This window comes from Leuciscus leuciscus (genome assembly GCF_965113295.1).
Source record: "Leuciscus leuciscus genome assembly, chromosome: 13".
NCBI lineage: Eukaryota > Metazoa > Chordata > Actinopteri > Cypriniformes > Leuciscidae > Leuciscus > Leuciscus leuciscus.
This window is the reverse complement of record NC_138737.1, coordinates 42,284,777-42,300,628: the sequence shown is the minus strand read 5'-3', so window position 1 is coordinate 42,300,628 and position 15,852 is coordinate 42,284,777. Positions and strand designations below refer to the sequence as shown.

The window sequence follows — 15,852 nt, the reverse complement described above, 5'->3', positions numbered from 1 at the left end:
AGACTCAGCCATAATGAATGGGGTGTACTGGTCAGAGGCGCTCAACACGGTGTTTGTGGACAACTTTAATAGAGACCCTTCTCTCATATGGCAGTACTTTGGTAGCGCCAAAGGTTTCTTCAGACAGTATCCAGGTGAGGTTGTTGTTGTTGCTGTTTGTTTCTCATAGGCTGGCAGGGTTCATGCAGAGTTTGGAAAATGCTTCATTTTACCTGATAAGATTTCAAGGTTTTGATTATGTACTTTGCAAATGCTTTATATTTTTACCTTAGAATGTCTAGTGTGATTAAAGATAAGTAACCCTTGCACATGGGGAGTCTCATTGCTCGGATGTAATGCTAGTATGTAGAGGTACACGTGATTCATCAGTTCAGCGGAGACCGGATTCTTCGTGACACTGTTTCATTGACATCCATCAGAGAGAGAAGTGTAGAATATGGTTATGTTGGGGAGCAACAACACGGAAGCTATAGAGGCGTGATCACATTTACCTTTACATACTCTAAATGTACTCTGCTTTATTTTCTCCCTCGTGTCTGTGGAAATAATTGGTCCTTATTAGCGATGTGCCAGTGTCTCATAGATCAATATCTGCCAGTTAAAGTAATAATCCACACTAATAGACAGTGCTAATTGCTTAATAACAGCTGATGATCAGCATTGATAATCCTCCTTTCCATCAAAAGGAGAAGGCATCAGACATCTCAGAATCGTGCAGTGCAGGACATGTCTCTGTCTGACGTAGAACTGTTTCAGCTTCTGTGCAAATGACTTGTGATGTGCAGCATGAAAACAGAACTCAGGGAACACAAGGATAGTTGAATGCTCCCATTATAATCATTCAACATTTTTTCCTGAATGTTTGAGCCCAGGAGTTTAGCAACAAATTAGTATGGATTACGTTTTGAGTTTGCCACGAGTAAAGTAATGCATTACAAGTAACATGGATTCATTTATCAGATTACTTTGTTGATATAAAGAGAAAAGTAATGCATTAAATGTAACTGTCACCATGATATCATATATTGCTCGTTAGTCCCGGATTAGTTTACCTTCTACACCTGTGTCTAGTTAGTTTCCTCCTGTGTATTTATACTCCCTGTTCTGTTCAGTCCTTTGCCGGTTCTCGTTTGTGTTGAACGTGATGTAACAAGTAACACATTACAAGTAACGTGCATTACGTAATCAGATTACTTTTTTGATGTCACGAGTAAAGTAATGCATTAAATGTAACGCACATTATGTAATCACATTACTTTTTCTGATGTAACTGCAAATTACATTCAAATTTTAATTTTTTTATTATTTACATTTTTAAATGCAAGACATTTTGAAACATAAACAGAAAATAATCATAATAAAGATAAAAGTATTGAAGAGAGGATTGAACTTTCTCCACCGGCCAAACAATTTACACCCGCTTAAAAAACGAGCAGCTTTTCCTACAGACGAGGGTTCGTCAAGAATCCCCCAATCATCGGCTCCGTTGCCCTTCCTTCTACTTACAGTGGCAGTAGCCTGATTTACTGTCACACTTGTACGACTTTCTAATGTGAACAGAAAATATTGCTTTTTTCATTGAGACATATTTATTTTTAAATATCTTCTTTTGCACAAGAGAGAAAATCACATTGATTTTGAACATTAAGTTGAGTAAATGATGACAAAATGTTCATTTTTGGGTGTACTGTACCTTCACATTGATAAATGGCACTTTCTCTTACCAGCCTAGATCTTTATACAGGTACAGTCCAGTTAGAATCACAGAATTAAATGCATTAAGTTTTCCTTTTGCTGACATTTGACTCTCATCAGTTCAGTCAAGTAACGAGTCAGGAAGTAGATTCAGATTATGATTGATATTGCTTCTGGTTCATGGACGGTAAAGTCAAGAGGTTTGTATTATGGGAGACAGTGTTCTGTCCACTACTCTTGTTTATTTCTCCTTTGGGCAAGTGCAGTCGGTAAGCTCAGAGGAAGGGCATACCTTGCAGTCGTATGTATCAGTAGGATAATAAGCTAACTTAGACAATCCTCTAACTTCACAGGTATAAAGTGGACACCTGATGAACATGGCGTTCTAGAATTTGACTGTCGAAATCGGAAATGGTAAGTTATTTTTTGCCCTCACCTTTTGAAACCTGTTAACATCAAGCTGATGTATACCTCTTATCCATAAAAAGACTTATGGATTTAAATTGATTGTAACAAAAGCCGCTTTTCCACTCTCGGGCCAAACTGTTCTCGATCTGGCCCAGCCGGTACAAATATGGTTTCATTTTGATAACGGAGCTCTTTGGAATGTAATACATGCATCAGTCGTTGCCTTGGTCATGGACTTGGAGGATGATCCGATATTTCTTATAGTTTTATTATTAACTTCGCTCAAAGAGCATGCTTGGGCAGCTACAGAGCAACTGTTAAGGTCCTTGCACACTGAGTCCAACATTTTTGTGTGCGTTTTTTCGTATTCGTCATCCTAAAAATTATAACACAATTCAACACAAAACAATACAAAATGGAGTCTTCAAGCAGTGAGAAGGATTTTTTTGTCCTCTCTCTTCTTAAAAAGAGGGGGAAAAAGAGGAAATATTGGTCCATCCAACAATCCTGAGATTGCATAGAGAGGAAGGAGAGTTCGCTGCGGGATTATCCCGAGAGATTCAAAGTTTTCTTCAGGATGTCAGAGGCTCAGTTTGATGCTTTGCTAGCGATACTGGAGACACATTAAAAACAAGACCACCAATTTCCGTGAACCAATTGATCCTGAACAGGTCTGGCTTTTGGCTTGTACGGTGGCTCTGAACTGTCAAAACACCAAATGCTTGCTTATGAATGCGAAAAACAGAGAATATTGAACCCGATCTGAATTATTTTATGACGGACGAAAATTTCGGAGGCAGTGTGTAGACATGATTGACTCAACGTGAGGTCGTATTTATTTTTTAACGTACGAAATTTTCGGACTCAGTGTGCAAGGACCTTTGGCTAGACCAATCCTGAGTGGCGAAGTTACTACACACTCTACCAGCGCGATTCAACACGGTTAGCCAACCGTGCGAGGATTCCAGGCTGAGAACGGTTTGTAATCGTGCCGTACCGTACCAGGCTCAACTGGAAATATAACTGGAACTATTCCTTACTGTTCTTAGAACCACTGAGCCCAACGGTGGAAAAGCTGCTAAAGTGTCAATTCATGTTTTTTTTTACATTTAATGAAATTTTTACTTATTCCAACTAAAGCCGCGTCTTCATTACCCTTCAAATTGCGCAAATTGAAATTTGGAATTGAAAATATGTCCAATGGAAACGTCAATTTTGCAAAAACTCCAATATATCGCAAAAAGGTTTTTCCGCTCGCATCAGGAGGTTTTTCAGGCAGTTCGGAAAAATTATATTTTATACTGCAATGGAAACAGTTTTTGCGCATTTACAGGTCATCTGACGTAGATGGCGCGGTGTGTTTGGACAGAAGAAGAGACAGAGTTTATTAAACTCATAAAAGACAAAAGCATTACGGGAATACTGGATCCTAAACCACTAAGAAATATCACAGTCAAGACCTGAAAGCAGATATGAGGGAGAAACTCCCAGAAACACCTCATATGTGCCGCTCCCAGTATAAGGGTCTTTCCTTGCCGTTAATGCTTGGAAAACACGCCTACGTCTCCTTCAGTTAATAATAATGGCTAGTGCAGTGGCTGAGATATACGTAAACCGACTAACATCCGTTGCCATAATTGTTGGAATGACTTATTGGACTTATTGGAAAAAAATATTGTTTCAGTCGCATAACATTGGTTAATGTAAACGCTGTCATTTCGCAATAGTTTTATATCGACATTTAGAAAATATCACATAAGGTTTGCACAAATCTGAAATGGAAACGTGGCTTAAGATTGTCAACATAATTCTCATATCGTACGCTCGTAACATCTCTTGTCTTGCAGGTATATCCAGGCAGCGACGTCTCCTAAAGATGTGGTGATCTTGGTGGATGTGAGTGGCAGTATGAAGGGGCTACGGCTGACCATCGCGAGACAGACCGTCTCCTCCATACTGGATACACTCGGGGATGATGACTTTTTCAACATTATTGCTGTGAGTTTAGATCAATATCAAATATCATAGTAGTAGCATTTTATCACAATATCAGTATTAACCTTCCCTCAGGTAACTTTGACCCGGACATTTATTTTTATTTATTTTTTTTAAATTGAGTGTTCATCAGAGGGGTCCAAGACGGCAAGACCCCATGACTTTTGTCACACTTGAACACTCGCGGGTCAATTTGACCCCCTTAGGAATGAATGGAATGCGAGGAATGCTTCAGTACACATAGAAAAACCTAAACATTAAAAAAATTCAAACTAAAAATGCTAAAACTTTACCAAAAAATGTCTACATTGTCTACATGTGTATCTGAACGCATACTGAAGGGACCTGACTTTAGGACCCAGTGGAACAGCTCATTTGCTCCATATTGAGCTATAAGGCCATCTAGAGTCATGAAATATCATCTTATATTATTTATTTTCCATAAGAGGTCGGCAAAGACTCCCAATGTAAGACATTTTGAGCTGAATTAAAAGGGTTATGCATGAAATTGTGAGTTATTTTGAATTTAAGTTGAAAGAATGTGAGGAATGTCCTTAAATTACTAATTTATTGATTATTTATTGATTAAATCTAGTCGTTTAAAGGTAAATAAAATAAAAAAGTAACTAAAATCTCCACAAAAAAAATTCATTAAAAATTGAAAAAATATTATCAAAAGGAATTAAAATAAGAGAAAAAAAAGTTAAGTATAATTTTAGGGCTTCGGGTCATTTTGACCCGCAAGGGAAGGATTTGTTACAAAACGTGAAGGAAGGATGAGGGTTAAGTTAAAAGTCCTCTGTGGAACATTACCCACAATGCATATGTTTTGTGTGTGTCAGTACAACGAGGAGCTGCATTATGTGGAGCCGTGTCTGAATGGAACATTGGTTCAGGCTGACATTACCAACAAAAATGTAAGTGCATTTTCTGCTATACCTGTATATAAACCATAAATAATTGTTTTTGGCCGGCTTGTTAGTGTCAGGTTTGGTAAAAGAGGAATCAATAATGGGATAAACTTAAAATAGCTTTTCTGAAGCCCATGACTGGAAAGGCATAATAAACTCAGTTCAAGTTTACGGGCGTACAAGGACAGAAGAAGCAGGAGAGAGAGAGTCCAGGGTCAGAACTATAGGCAGACTGATGACCCGAGACCAGAGGGAAACACAAGCTCGATACCAGAGAACCAGAACCAGCTGGAGGCTGGAAGACAAACTACTCACATCCATTTTTATTGTTCACTTTGAGCCTATAAGCAGCACTTTGAATATTCATCATCATCATCATCATCATCATCATCTTCCACTTATCCGGGGCCAGGTCGCGGGGCCAGCAGTCTAAGCAGAGATGCCCAGACTTCCCTCTCCCTAGACTCTTCCTCCAGGTCTTCTGGGTGGACACAGAGTCGTTCCCAGACCAGCCGGGAGACATAATCCCTCCAGCATGTCCTAGGTCTTTCCCGGGGTCTCCTCCCGGTGGGATGGAACACCTTCCCGGGAAGGCGTCCAGGAGGCATCCGGAACATCCACCAACCTGAAGTGGGCAAGCCACCCTTTTCCAACTGAGAACCATGGCCTCGGATTTGGAGGGGCTGATTCTCATCCCAGCCGCTTCACACTCGGCTGCAAACCGTCCCAGTGCATGCTGTAGGTCCAGGTCTGATGGGGCCAACACGGCAACATCATCCGCAAAAAGCAGAGGCGAAATCGTGTGGTCCCCAAACCTGACACCCTCCGGACCCTGGCTTATTAAATTATGAACAGAACCGAACAGGGCAGCCCTGCCGGAGTCCAACATGCACTGGGAACAAGTCTGACTTACTGCCGGCAATGCGAACCAAGCTCCTGCTCCGGTCGTACAGGGACCAGATAGCCCTTAGTAAAGGGCCCCGGACCCCATACTCCCAGAGCACCCTCCACAGGACGCCGCGAGGAACACAGTCGAATGCCTTCTCCAAATCCTGTAGCTCAAACAGTAGAGTGTTGGTGCTTGCAACGTCAAGTTCATGGGTTCAATTCCCAGGGAAAGAAAGAACTGATAAGAATGTAAATGTGTACCTTGAAATGCAATGTAAGTCGCTTTGGATAAAAGTGTCTGCCAAATGCATAAATGTAAATGCAAATGTAATGTAAATCCACAAAGCACATGTGGATTGGTTTGGCAAACTCCCATGAACCCTCCAGCACCCTGGAGAGGGTATAGAGCTGGTCTAGTGTTCCACGACCGGGATGAAAATCGCACAGTTCCTCCTGAATCCGAGGTTCTACTATCGGCTGCATTCTCCTCTCCAGTACCCTGGCATAGACCTTCCCAGGGAGGCTGAGAAGTGTGATTCCCCTATAGTTGGAACACACCCTCCGGTCCCCCTTCTTAAAAAGAGGGACCACCACCCCGGTCTGCCAGTCCAAAGGTACTGTCCCCGACCGCCACGCGATGTTGCAGAGGCGTGTCAGCCAAGACAGCCCCACAACATCCAGAGACTTGACTCAGGTACTCAGGGCGGATCTCATTCACCCCCGGTGCCTTGCCACCAAGGAGCTTCTTGACTACCTCGATGACTTCAGCTTGGGTGATGGATGAGTCCACCTCCGAGCCCTCGGCCTCTGCTTCCTCAATGGAAGACTGATTGAGGGATTGAGGAGATCCTTGAAGTATTCCTTCCACCGTCCGACGACATCCCCAGTTGAGGTCAACAGCTGCCCACCTCCACTGTAAACGGTGTTGGTAGGGCACTGCTTCCCTCTCCTGAGGTGCCGGACGGTTTGCCAGAATCTCTTCGAGGCCAACCGCTAGTCATTCTTGATGGCCTCACCGAACTCTTCCCAGGCTCGAGGCCCGATTTTTTTACTTTGAATCTTGTCTGGATAAAATGGGCTTTTACTGTTGATGCAGGATATCCATAACATCAATTTGGTCAACTCAAGTCTTCTTTAGTTATATAGCGCTTTTTACAATACAGATTGTTTCAAAGCAGCTTTACAGAGATAACAGGAAAATAATGCAACAAAATTTGTTTCCAGAAGAAAATAGCGTCACAGTCCAGCTTAAGTAAGTTCAGTGATGATTAATTTCGGTTGTAAAAAAGTTATTAATTTAGTTCATTTATATATAGCTGCTCTGGAGAAAACCGTGATGTCATCATCCAGCTCAGTTCAGTTCTCATATAATGGTGTCAATGCAGGCAGAGCAATAATATTGTTGAATATTAAATGTCCCCATATTGAAAGTCATATTGCATATTAAAAGTCAAATGAAAACCAGAGTTTGAACTATTTTAGTGTCTGTCCAGATGTTTTTCTAACCAATTTTTATTTTTTTTTATGAATTTGAAATGTTGCTAGACCAAGTCTTATCTGAAACAAGGTTGCAACCTTACGTTTCTTATGGTAAGGTTGTATTTTGTGTTTTTCTCCTCAGCATTTCCGTCAGCGTCTTGATAAGCTCTTCGCCAAAGGTATAGGCATGCTGGACCTGGCTCTGACTGAGGCCTTCGAACTCCTCAGTAATGTGAGCATACACACACACACACACACACACACACACACACACACACACACACACACACACACACACACACACACACACACACACATTCTTGTACTTCTATCTTTATGAGGACATTCATTGACACAATGCAATCTCTAGCCGCTTACCCTAACCTTACCTATCACAACTACTGTAAGTGCCTAACCCGACCCCTGACCCTAAACCTACTCTTAACCTCATTATAACCTTATCCCTAAAACTAAGTCTTGACCCTCAAACAGGCCTTTAATCCTCTGGGGCCTGAGGTGTTCTCTGGGGCCTGGAGGTGTTCTGACATGCTCTGACATTTGTGCTTATTTCTGTTACTTGTGACATTTTCATGGCTAAAGTCTGATTACACTGTATTTAGCACACACTCTGCTACAATAATATGTCAGCAGCATGTATGTAAAAGTTTGTAGTTTTGAGATAATGACATTTATGCGTGGTTTAAAAAAAAAAAAAAAATGTCACTGAAATAAGGCCATGAAACCCATACTGATTATTTCTTCACAAGACTTTTGAAATTTGTATGACGTAGACTAGAATATTTGGTCCAAAACTATGTGAAAATCATCCTGACTGCTCATTCAGATAAGACAATATATTGATTTAAAATTTGCAAGACATGTTTTGTGTGAGAAAGCTTTATGCGAAGAGGTGTGAACACGTCATGAATATTGATGTGTTTCACACCTGAGAAGGACAAAGACCCTCCCCCTAATAGCCCTATCAGGTGCTATCAGACCCTATCATTCTGAGCAACCTTGCACAAAGAATGGCTTTTTGATTGTTTGGATTTATTTAGAACACAACATAATCCAAAGATACACAACAAATGACAAAAAAAGCACATTATTTAACACACTGAACTAAAGACAAAGACTTAACCAGTCACACACCTTTGTGCCATTCCTGAAACATAGTACATACCTCTCATTTCCATGGTGTTTGATTTTTCACTTTACCATGTTCTTGTACGGAGACTTATGTTGGAGTTATGTTGGACTTATACAGAGACTAATGTTGAAGTCAGCAGGACTCATCAGTGGGGCATCTGGTCCCTGAAACCCCCCCCCCCCGCTGTGAACATACTGATATCAAGAGAAACTATAGGGCTGCACGATTTGGGGAATACATTTTAGATTTTTCAGGTTAAAATTGTTTTTTAAAATGTACAGAATACACCCTCCCCCCCACACACAGACACATATACACTCACCTAAAGGATTATTAGGAACACCATACTAATACTGTGTTTGACCCCCTTTCGCCTTCAGAACTGCCTTAATTCTACGTGGCATTGATTCAACAAGGTGCTGAAAGCATTCTTTAGAAATGTTGGCCCATATTGATAGGATAGCATCTTGCAGTTGATGGAGATTTGTGGGATGCACATCCAGGGCACGAAGCTCCCGTTCCACCACATCCCAAAGATGCTCTATTGGGTTGAGATCTGGTGACTGTGGGGGCCATTTTAGTACAGTGAACTCATTGTCATGTTCAAGAAACCAATTTGAAATGATTCGAGCTTTGTGACATGGTGCATTATCCTGCTGGAAGTAGCCATCAGAGGATGGGTACATGGTGGTCATAAAGGGATGGACATGGTCAGAAACAATGCTCAGGTAGGCCGTGGCATTTAAACGATGCCCAATTGGCACTAAGGGGCCTAAAGTGTGCCAAGAAAACATCCCCCATACCATTACACCACCACCACCAGCCTGCACAGTGGTAACAAGGCATGATGGATCCATGTTCTCATTCTGTTTACGCCAAATTCTGACTCTACCATCTGAATGTCTCAACAGAAATCGAGACTCATCAGACCAGGCAACATTTTTCCAGTCTTCAACTGTCCAATTTTGGTGAGCTCGTGCAAATTGTAGCCTCTTTTTCCTATTTGTAGTGGAGATGAGTGGTACCCGGTGGGGTCTTCTGCTGTTGTAGCCCATCCGCCTCAAGGTTGTGCGTGTTGTGGCTTCACAAATGCTTTGCTGCATACCTCGGTTGTAACGAGTGGTTATTTCAGTCAAAGTTGCTCTTCTATCAGCTTGAATCAGTCGGCCCATTCTCCTCTGACCTCTAGCATCAACAAGGCATTTTCACCCACAGGACTGCCGCATACTGGATGTTTTTCACTTTTCACACCATTCTTTGTAAACCCTAGAAATGGTTGTGCGTGAAAATCCCAGTAACTGAGCAGATTGTGAAATACTCAGACCGGCCCGTCTGGCACCAACAACCATGCCACGCTCAAAATTGCTTAAATCACCTTTCTTTCCCATTCTGACATTCAGTTTGGAGTTCAGGAGATTGTCTTGACCAGGACCACACCTAGGGATAGGTACCGAAACCCGGTATTAAACGGCCCCGGTGCTGAATTTTGAAAGACCGCTGGATCGTTAAGCTCGGACGTTATCGGTTCTGCTGTCGGTACTGGAGAAATTATGAAAGTACACGTGCTATTTATTATTGCTATTAAGAAATTATTATCTTGCGAATTTAATCTCGCCAGCCACTTCTATATATAATAATATTGAACCATTTGTCTGTGATGCATTTTTGCTAAAGAGAGAGTGTGTGTGTGTGTGTGTGTGTGTGTGTGTGTGTGTGTGTGTGTGTGTGTGTGTGTGTGTGTGTGTGTGTGTGTGTGAGAGAGAGAGAGCGATCTTTCACGCAAAGCCACGGCGCGCACAACACAACAGCCCTGCTTAATGAGTGACGATGAGAACAGAACATTCAAAAGGTTACACTTTAGATCTTTGATATTAAACTAATTTTATTTTAGATTTAGATTTTGGCTTCCAATGATTATAAAAAAGAAGATATTTGAGGTGTAACCATTAAAAACTAAAGCCACATTCTCTCCAGCGCAACTTCCTTCCCTTCACAGAGCGATGCGCTGTCATTTCTCCCTAAAACCCAAACGTAACGTCAGAATCTGCACGATCGGTGATTGTTGTAAAATGTAGTCTATAGCCTACTGGTGCTAAACTGCGGGACGCGTTTGATAATAAAAGGCTATTAAAAGTACCAAAATTGACGCAATAGACGCTGTTCCAAAGGCGGCGCGCGCTCCGAAACACACCGCAACGAGACAAACAACGTATATTTTGGGCTTCGTGTGCGCATTTAAATGATCAAATACACAAATATGTCAAAATGGCCGTCTTGGAGATTCACTTAAACAGTTTATTCACTTAAATACAGTTTATGTCTTAAATCGGCATAAATAGTTGGGAGAAAATATGAGGCTTAATAATGATTAGATCTGCATTTGGTCTTAAAGAGGCAGCAGTCTAATAATCCTGCTGACGATTGCTCCATTAATGTGAATCAAACAACAAAAGGCAAAGAGAAAATCAGTCACAGCTCTTGAATGATATAAGCTTTAATCTATCTATGATAAACTATGCAGTGTTATTTTACATCTGACTTTATTAGATGTCTTTTTAACCCATATTACTCCTGAACAGTAATGTCAGTGGACATTACTGAAATTAAAGCACTGGGTATATAATTTGTATATTTGTTTTATTGTATACTTTTTCTTTTTTTTTTGACCATGTGTTTGTACTTTGTTTTTGGCGTCCTGTCTGTCTATATAAAACACCAAAGCCTGCACCCTTCTGCATAACATACATGTTTTATTTGTTTTGTTAAAGCATTGCTTTTTCTTTTGCTATAGATATTTATTTTTACATTTCAAAATATAAAGCAATATTAATTATGTTCTAAATCATTTTTTCCCCTTTTTTAATATAACAAAAAGAACCGATAAGAATACCGTTAAAGTACCGGATCGATAAGGAGTATCGGTAAGAGTAGTAATACCGTTAAAACCTTAACGATACCCATCCCTAACCACACCCCTAAATGCATTGAAGCAACTGCCATGTGATTGGTTGATTAGATGATTGCATTAATGAGAAATTGAACTGGTGTTCCTAATAATCCTTTAGGTGAGTGTATATATATGCTATGTGCTGTGCTGCATACAATAATAATAACAATAGCCTATAAATCGTTAAAAAGGAACACTTCAGTAACACTGCACTAGAGAAAAATATATTGATTATCATGTGTTACTTTAATCTCATTTCATAATGTCATAACGAAAATAAACATTTGGAGTAAAAAAAAAAAAGAAGCCTATTGTTTGGCGCGTTTTGCTTTTCAAACGCGTGCAGAGAACATTTACTGAAGTTATCAAGCCGCTCAAAACTATTAAACTAATTATTTTTACCATATTTTACATCTACGTTTGAGCAGATATCCACAAACACAGTATTTAACAGTAAACACAGTTCTAAACATAATATTCACCATAGTATACACTCATACTAGCCTACTTTTATCATGCTGTGTTTTATTATAGAATATAAAAACATCCTCGTGTCGAACATGTATATACATTTAGCACTGAAAAGTTGCCTACCAGTCTAGTTCACATTTCAACATGTTTCTGTCTATTTATAGATACATATACATGTACGATATTAGGCTTAGTTCATGTTTTTACTCCAATCTCATTTCATAACATACATTTTAATCTGGCACCACCAGTTTAACATGTCTTACCTTAAAAATCTTCTCATCTTCAAATCGCGTTCTTCTAATTCTTCTGAGGTAAATCCAAGTGAAACAGCAGAGCACAAACACAGTCTTCCAAACTCGACTCAAAGCAGAGAGGAGTAAGTTACTGAAGTCTCTGATTCTTTGTTTTGAGGTGATGAGGCGTTTACAGGTCTGCGTTCCTCCGCGTGGATCATTTGCATGTCAATCGCTCGTGCGCGTGTGGGCGTGCTCACATTAGAGTTAATTAAGACCTGCTTTCATACGGATTACTTAAACAGAGAATATTTGTTTTTTATATAATTTACATACTTTAAAAATAGAGACTCCAAGCGTTGTATAGACATGCGTTTCATGTCTGTGTGACAAACATCCGCTAAGTTACAGGTCATTTTCTGTCGCGTTTCAGAATGAACTTCACATTGAGAGAGACGGCAGAACGCGCATCTTGTTTTCTTTTCTTTATTTTACGAAAAACACAACATTTTGTTTTTATTATGAGTGTACACAAATAAAAGAAGACATTTAACAGTTTTGAATGATGTATAACACTTACATGTAAGATCAAAATCAACAGAGTATTTTGAGTCGATACCGCCGATCCCAGGGGGTTAAAGGCTCTCAGAAATTGAGGACTGGCCAAAATGTCCTCACTTTACTCTCTTTGTCCTCACTCCAATGGTCTAAAACTCAAACTGGTCCTCACCAAGATAGTTGTACAAATACACACACACACACTGTGTTGTGTTAATTTCTTTCCAGTGACTTTTATTTTGATATTCATTTCGTTCTGATATATCTGTCATGTAAGTTACAATTTCCTGTGATTCCTCGGTTACTAAGTATGTTCTCATATGTCGCTATATTTACCGATTAGGTTCTTCACCTGTGTCTTGATTAGTTCATCACTGCCCTGTGTATTTAAACCCTCCTCAGATAGCTTTTATTATTGATTATTAATCCCAACCTCTCATGATGTGATATGTGTGTGTGTGTGTTCAGTTTAATCAGACGGGCCGAGGCAGTGTGTGCAGTCAGGCCATCATGTTAGTGACGGATGGAGCCGTGGAAACGTATGACGCTGTGTTTGCTACGTACAACTGGCCCGACAGAAAGGTAAGAAGAGTTTATTATAGGCCCAGTTTGCAAATAATCTTACTGACTGGAATACTTTAAATGTAGGAACGATTCTTGACTCACACAGAAGTTTTATGTATTTTCTCAATTGCAGATTGACAGATTTTATAAGAGATTGTTCCCATTTCTTGTTCCCCAGTATTTGCATGTAACAAATAATAATATTCAGTCTGGAAACTCTGCCCTCCAAATAGGGGTTAAGACTCTTACACTCTTTTATCCATCTCTGGTTTTTGCGAACCTCTAGGTATTTAAAAACATTCTAACTCTAAATACATTTCCAAAGGTTGAAAATATGTCTTCATGAAAAAGCGTTTAGAGACCTTCTGAGAGCACAGGTGAAACACTGAATCCAGCTGAGCAGTTATGAAGAGAATCCGGACTATAGAGGTTACGCATTTCCCGCAGGAACACACTCCCTCAGCCGGACTGAGTGGCAGAAGAGCTGATGCATGACTAGATTCAATAGAGGAAAATGCGAAAACGGCAGTAAAACAAACGATTGTCAGTTTAAAATAAAGGTTAGGCTCTATATAATGTTCCTTACAAAAGTAAAAGCACAAAAGTAAAAAGTAACTCATTACAGTTCCGCCATTGTCCGTCAGCTGCTCGGTTTCACCAGTTCCTCCACCTCTCACCATAGTTCCGTCTCCGCCGATCGGCCCCAGTGTTCCATCCGCCCCTTCTGTCTGGACTTCACCCTGGTTCCTCCCACCGTCAGATCTACCATGGTCTACAATTCCACCAACTCCTCCTCAGCACCATACATAACCAGCTCCACACCCTCCGCCTAAACCTCCGCCTTATTCTCTTTTTATTTTTCTTCTTTTGTCTTCATCACGGCGCGAGGACGCTCCTTTCTGAGGGGGGCGTAATGTCACATTCTGTTCTGTCTTATTTTTCCCTTCATGTGCAACACTGGTAATGCATCTCTTGCTCGGCATGGCTAATGTCTTCCTCGTGGTCTGAATCTACTGACAAGCTACTTTGAGTTAATGTTTCACTCTTATTGGTTGTACTGCTATTGGTTCTTTGTATTCTACATTAAACCAATGAAAACCTTCATTAATCCAATTTGCCATGCAATGACACCTTTATATCGTCTTTTAAAGTCCCCCAGTATTCAATAATTGTATCCCTTAAAACTCATCTTTGATCACTAAAATGACATATTTAATAGTTTGAATAGGTCCTCATGCCTTAAAATATCTTGAATGTAACTCGACACCCTTGCCTCATTTAGTATATGCGGTATCCACTCGTTGACGATCACACATTGATCTGATTGGTTACACGGTAGTTTGTGACGTCAGAAACACCAGCGATGGTTTGGTTCACTGCAGTTTTAAGGAGAAAATACTCAGCAATGGTGTTAACTTATGAAGTTACACATGGTTTGTCTTAAAGCATATTAAAAACACCACAACAATAAAACAACATTAAAAACCAACCCTAATCCAACACACAATCCAGCTAATCAAGCCCTTCAGGATCGCTCGCTAGTTGGATCTAAACTCCTAAAGTAGGAGTGCTTATAAAACAAACTATTATTTTGAAATAAATGAGGCGAAGAGGTAATTTTCCACAAGGATTATTAAATTCAGTATTGATTATCCATCAGGGTTCCTTTACTGCTGAACCAAAGGAGTCAAGGTACACAGGCCACTTCCCAAATATCACCCTAAACCCTCGGTGTCTTCCCTCGAGTCGGTTTGACTGTGGGGTAGAAGCTCGTCTCAGAGCTCAGGTCCTGTTCCAGCGACAGCACGAACACCGGCAGCTGAACTATAATAATACTGGCAAATGCTCCAGTGCATATCTGTGTTTGTGCTCTGGAGAGCATCAGAGGTGTTTGCAGCGCTGAGAAATCAGACATGCTTAAGGTTACTCAGAATCCACTTATGTATATAAGACCTCAATATAAATATAAAACCCCTCAGTGCTGATGGCGCCTCCTGGGAAGTTTGTATTTACGAGTTGAGAAGTCGTGTTCAGTCAACGTCGGGTGCGTTCATGTCATTTTCTTGATTAACTTCACAAAAATACAGCAAACATTTTTACTCTACTTATAGAAAATGAAGAGCAAAAAAATGTCCATCAGGTGTGTTTTGCTTTTTAATTTTTTTAAGCCACTGAAACTTTATTGTTGCATGTTATGTAAGGGATAATGTACATCCAGCCGGTTGTTATCTCAGAATAAACCCGACAGGGTGATCAGGATCAGGTCTTCATCAGCCTGAAGGGGTTTATTCTGAGATCGCACACACACACACACACACACACACACACACACACACACACACACACACACACACACACACACACACACACACACACACACACACACAGTAAGATGTAAGTAAGTCTGTAAGATTTGTTAGTGTTTTTGAAGTCTCTTCTGCTCACTGCTGCATTTATTTGATCAAAAATACAGTAAAAACAGTAATATTGCGAAATATTATTAAATGTAAAACAGCTGTTTTCTATGTGAATATATAGTAAAGTGTAATA

General features: G+C 40.3%; 1 protein-coding gene across 1 annotated transcript in view; it reads left to right on the top strand.

Annotated features, from left to right (window-relative positions):
• The window catches only part of cacna2d3a (calcium channel, voltage-dependent, alpha 2/delta subunit 3a), a 152,512-nt gene that overhangs the window by 50,087 nt on the left and 86,573 nt on the right, over positions 1–15,852 (top strand). The window contains exons 6-11 of the mRNA XM_082187438.1: positions 3–134; positions 2,049–2,109; positions 3,951–4,101; positions 4,941–5,015; positions 7,519–7,608; positions 13,207–13,320. Coding sequence (XP_082043564.1) covers positions 3–134; positions 2,049–2,109; positions 3,951–4,101; positions 4,941–5,015; positions 7,519–7,608; positions 13,207–13,320 — 623 coding nt within the window. The remainder of the gene's footprint in view (positions 1–2; positions 135–2,048; positions 2,110–3,950; positions 4,102–4,940; positions 5,016–7,518; positions 7,609–13,206; positions 13,321–15,852) is intronic.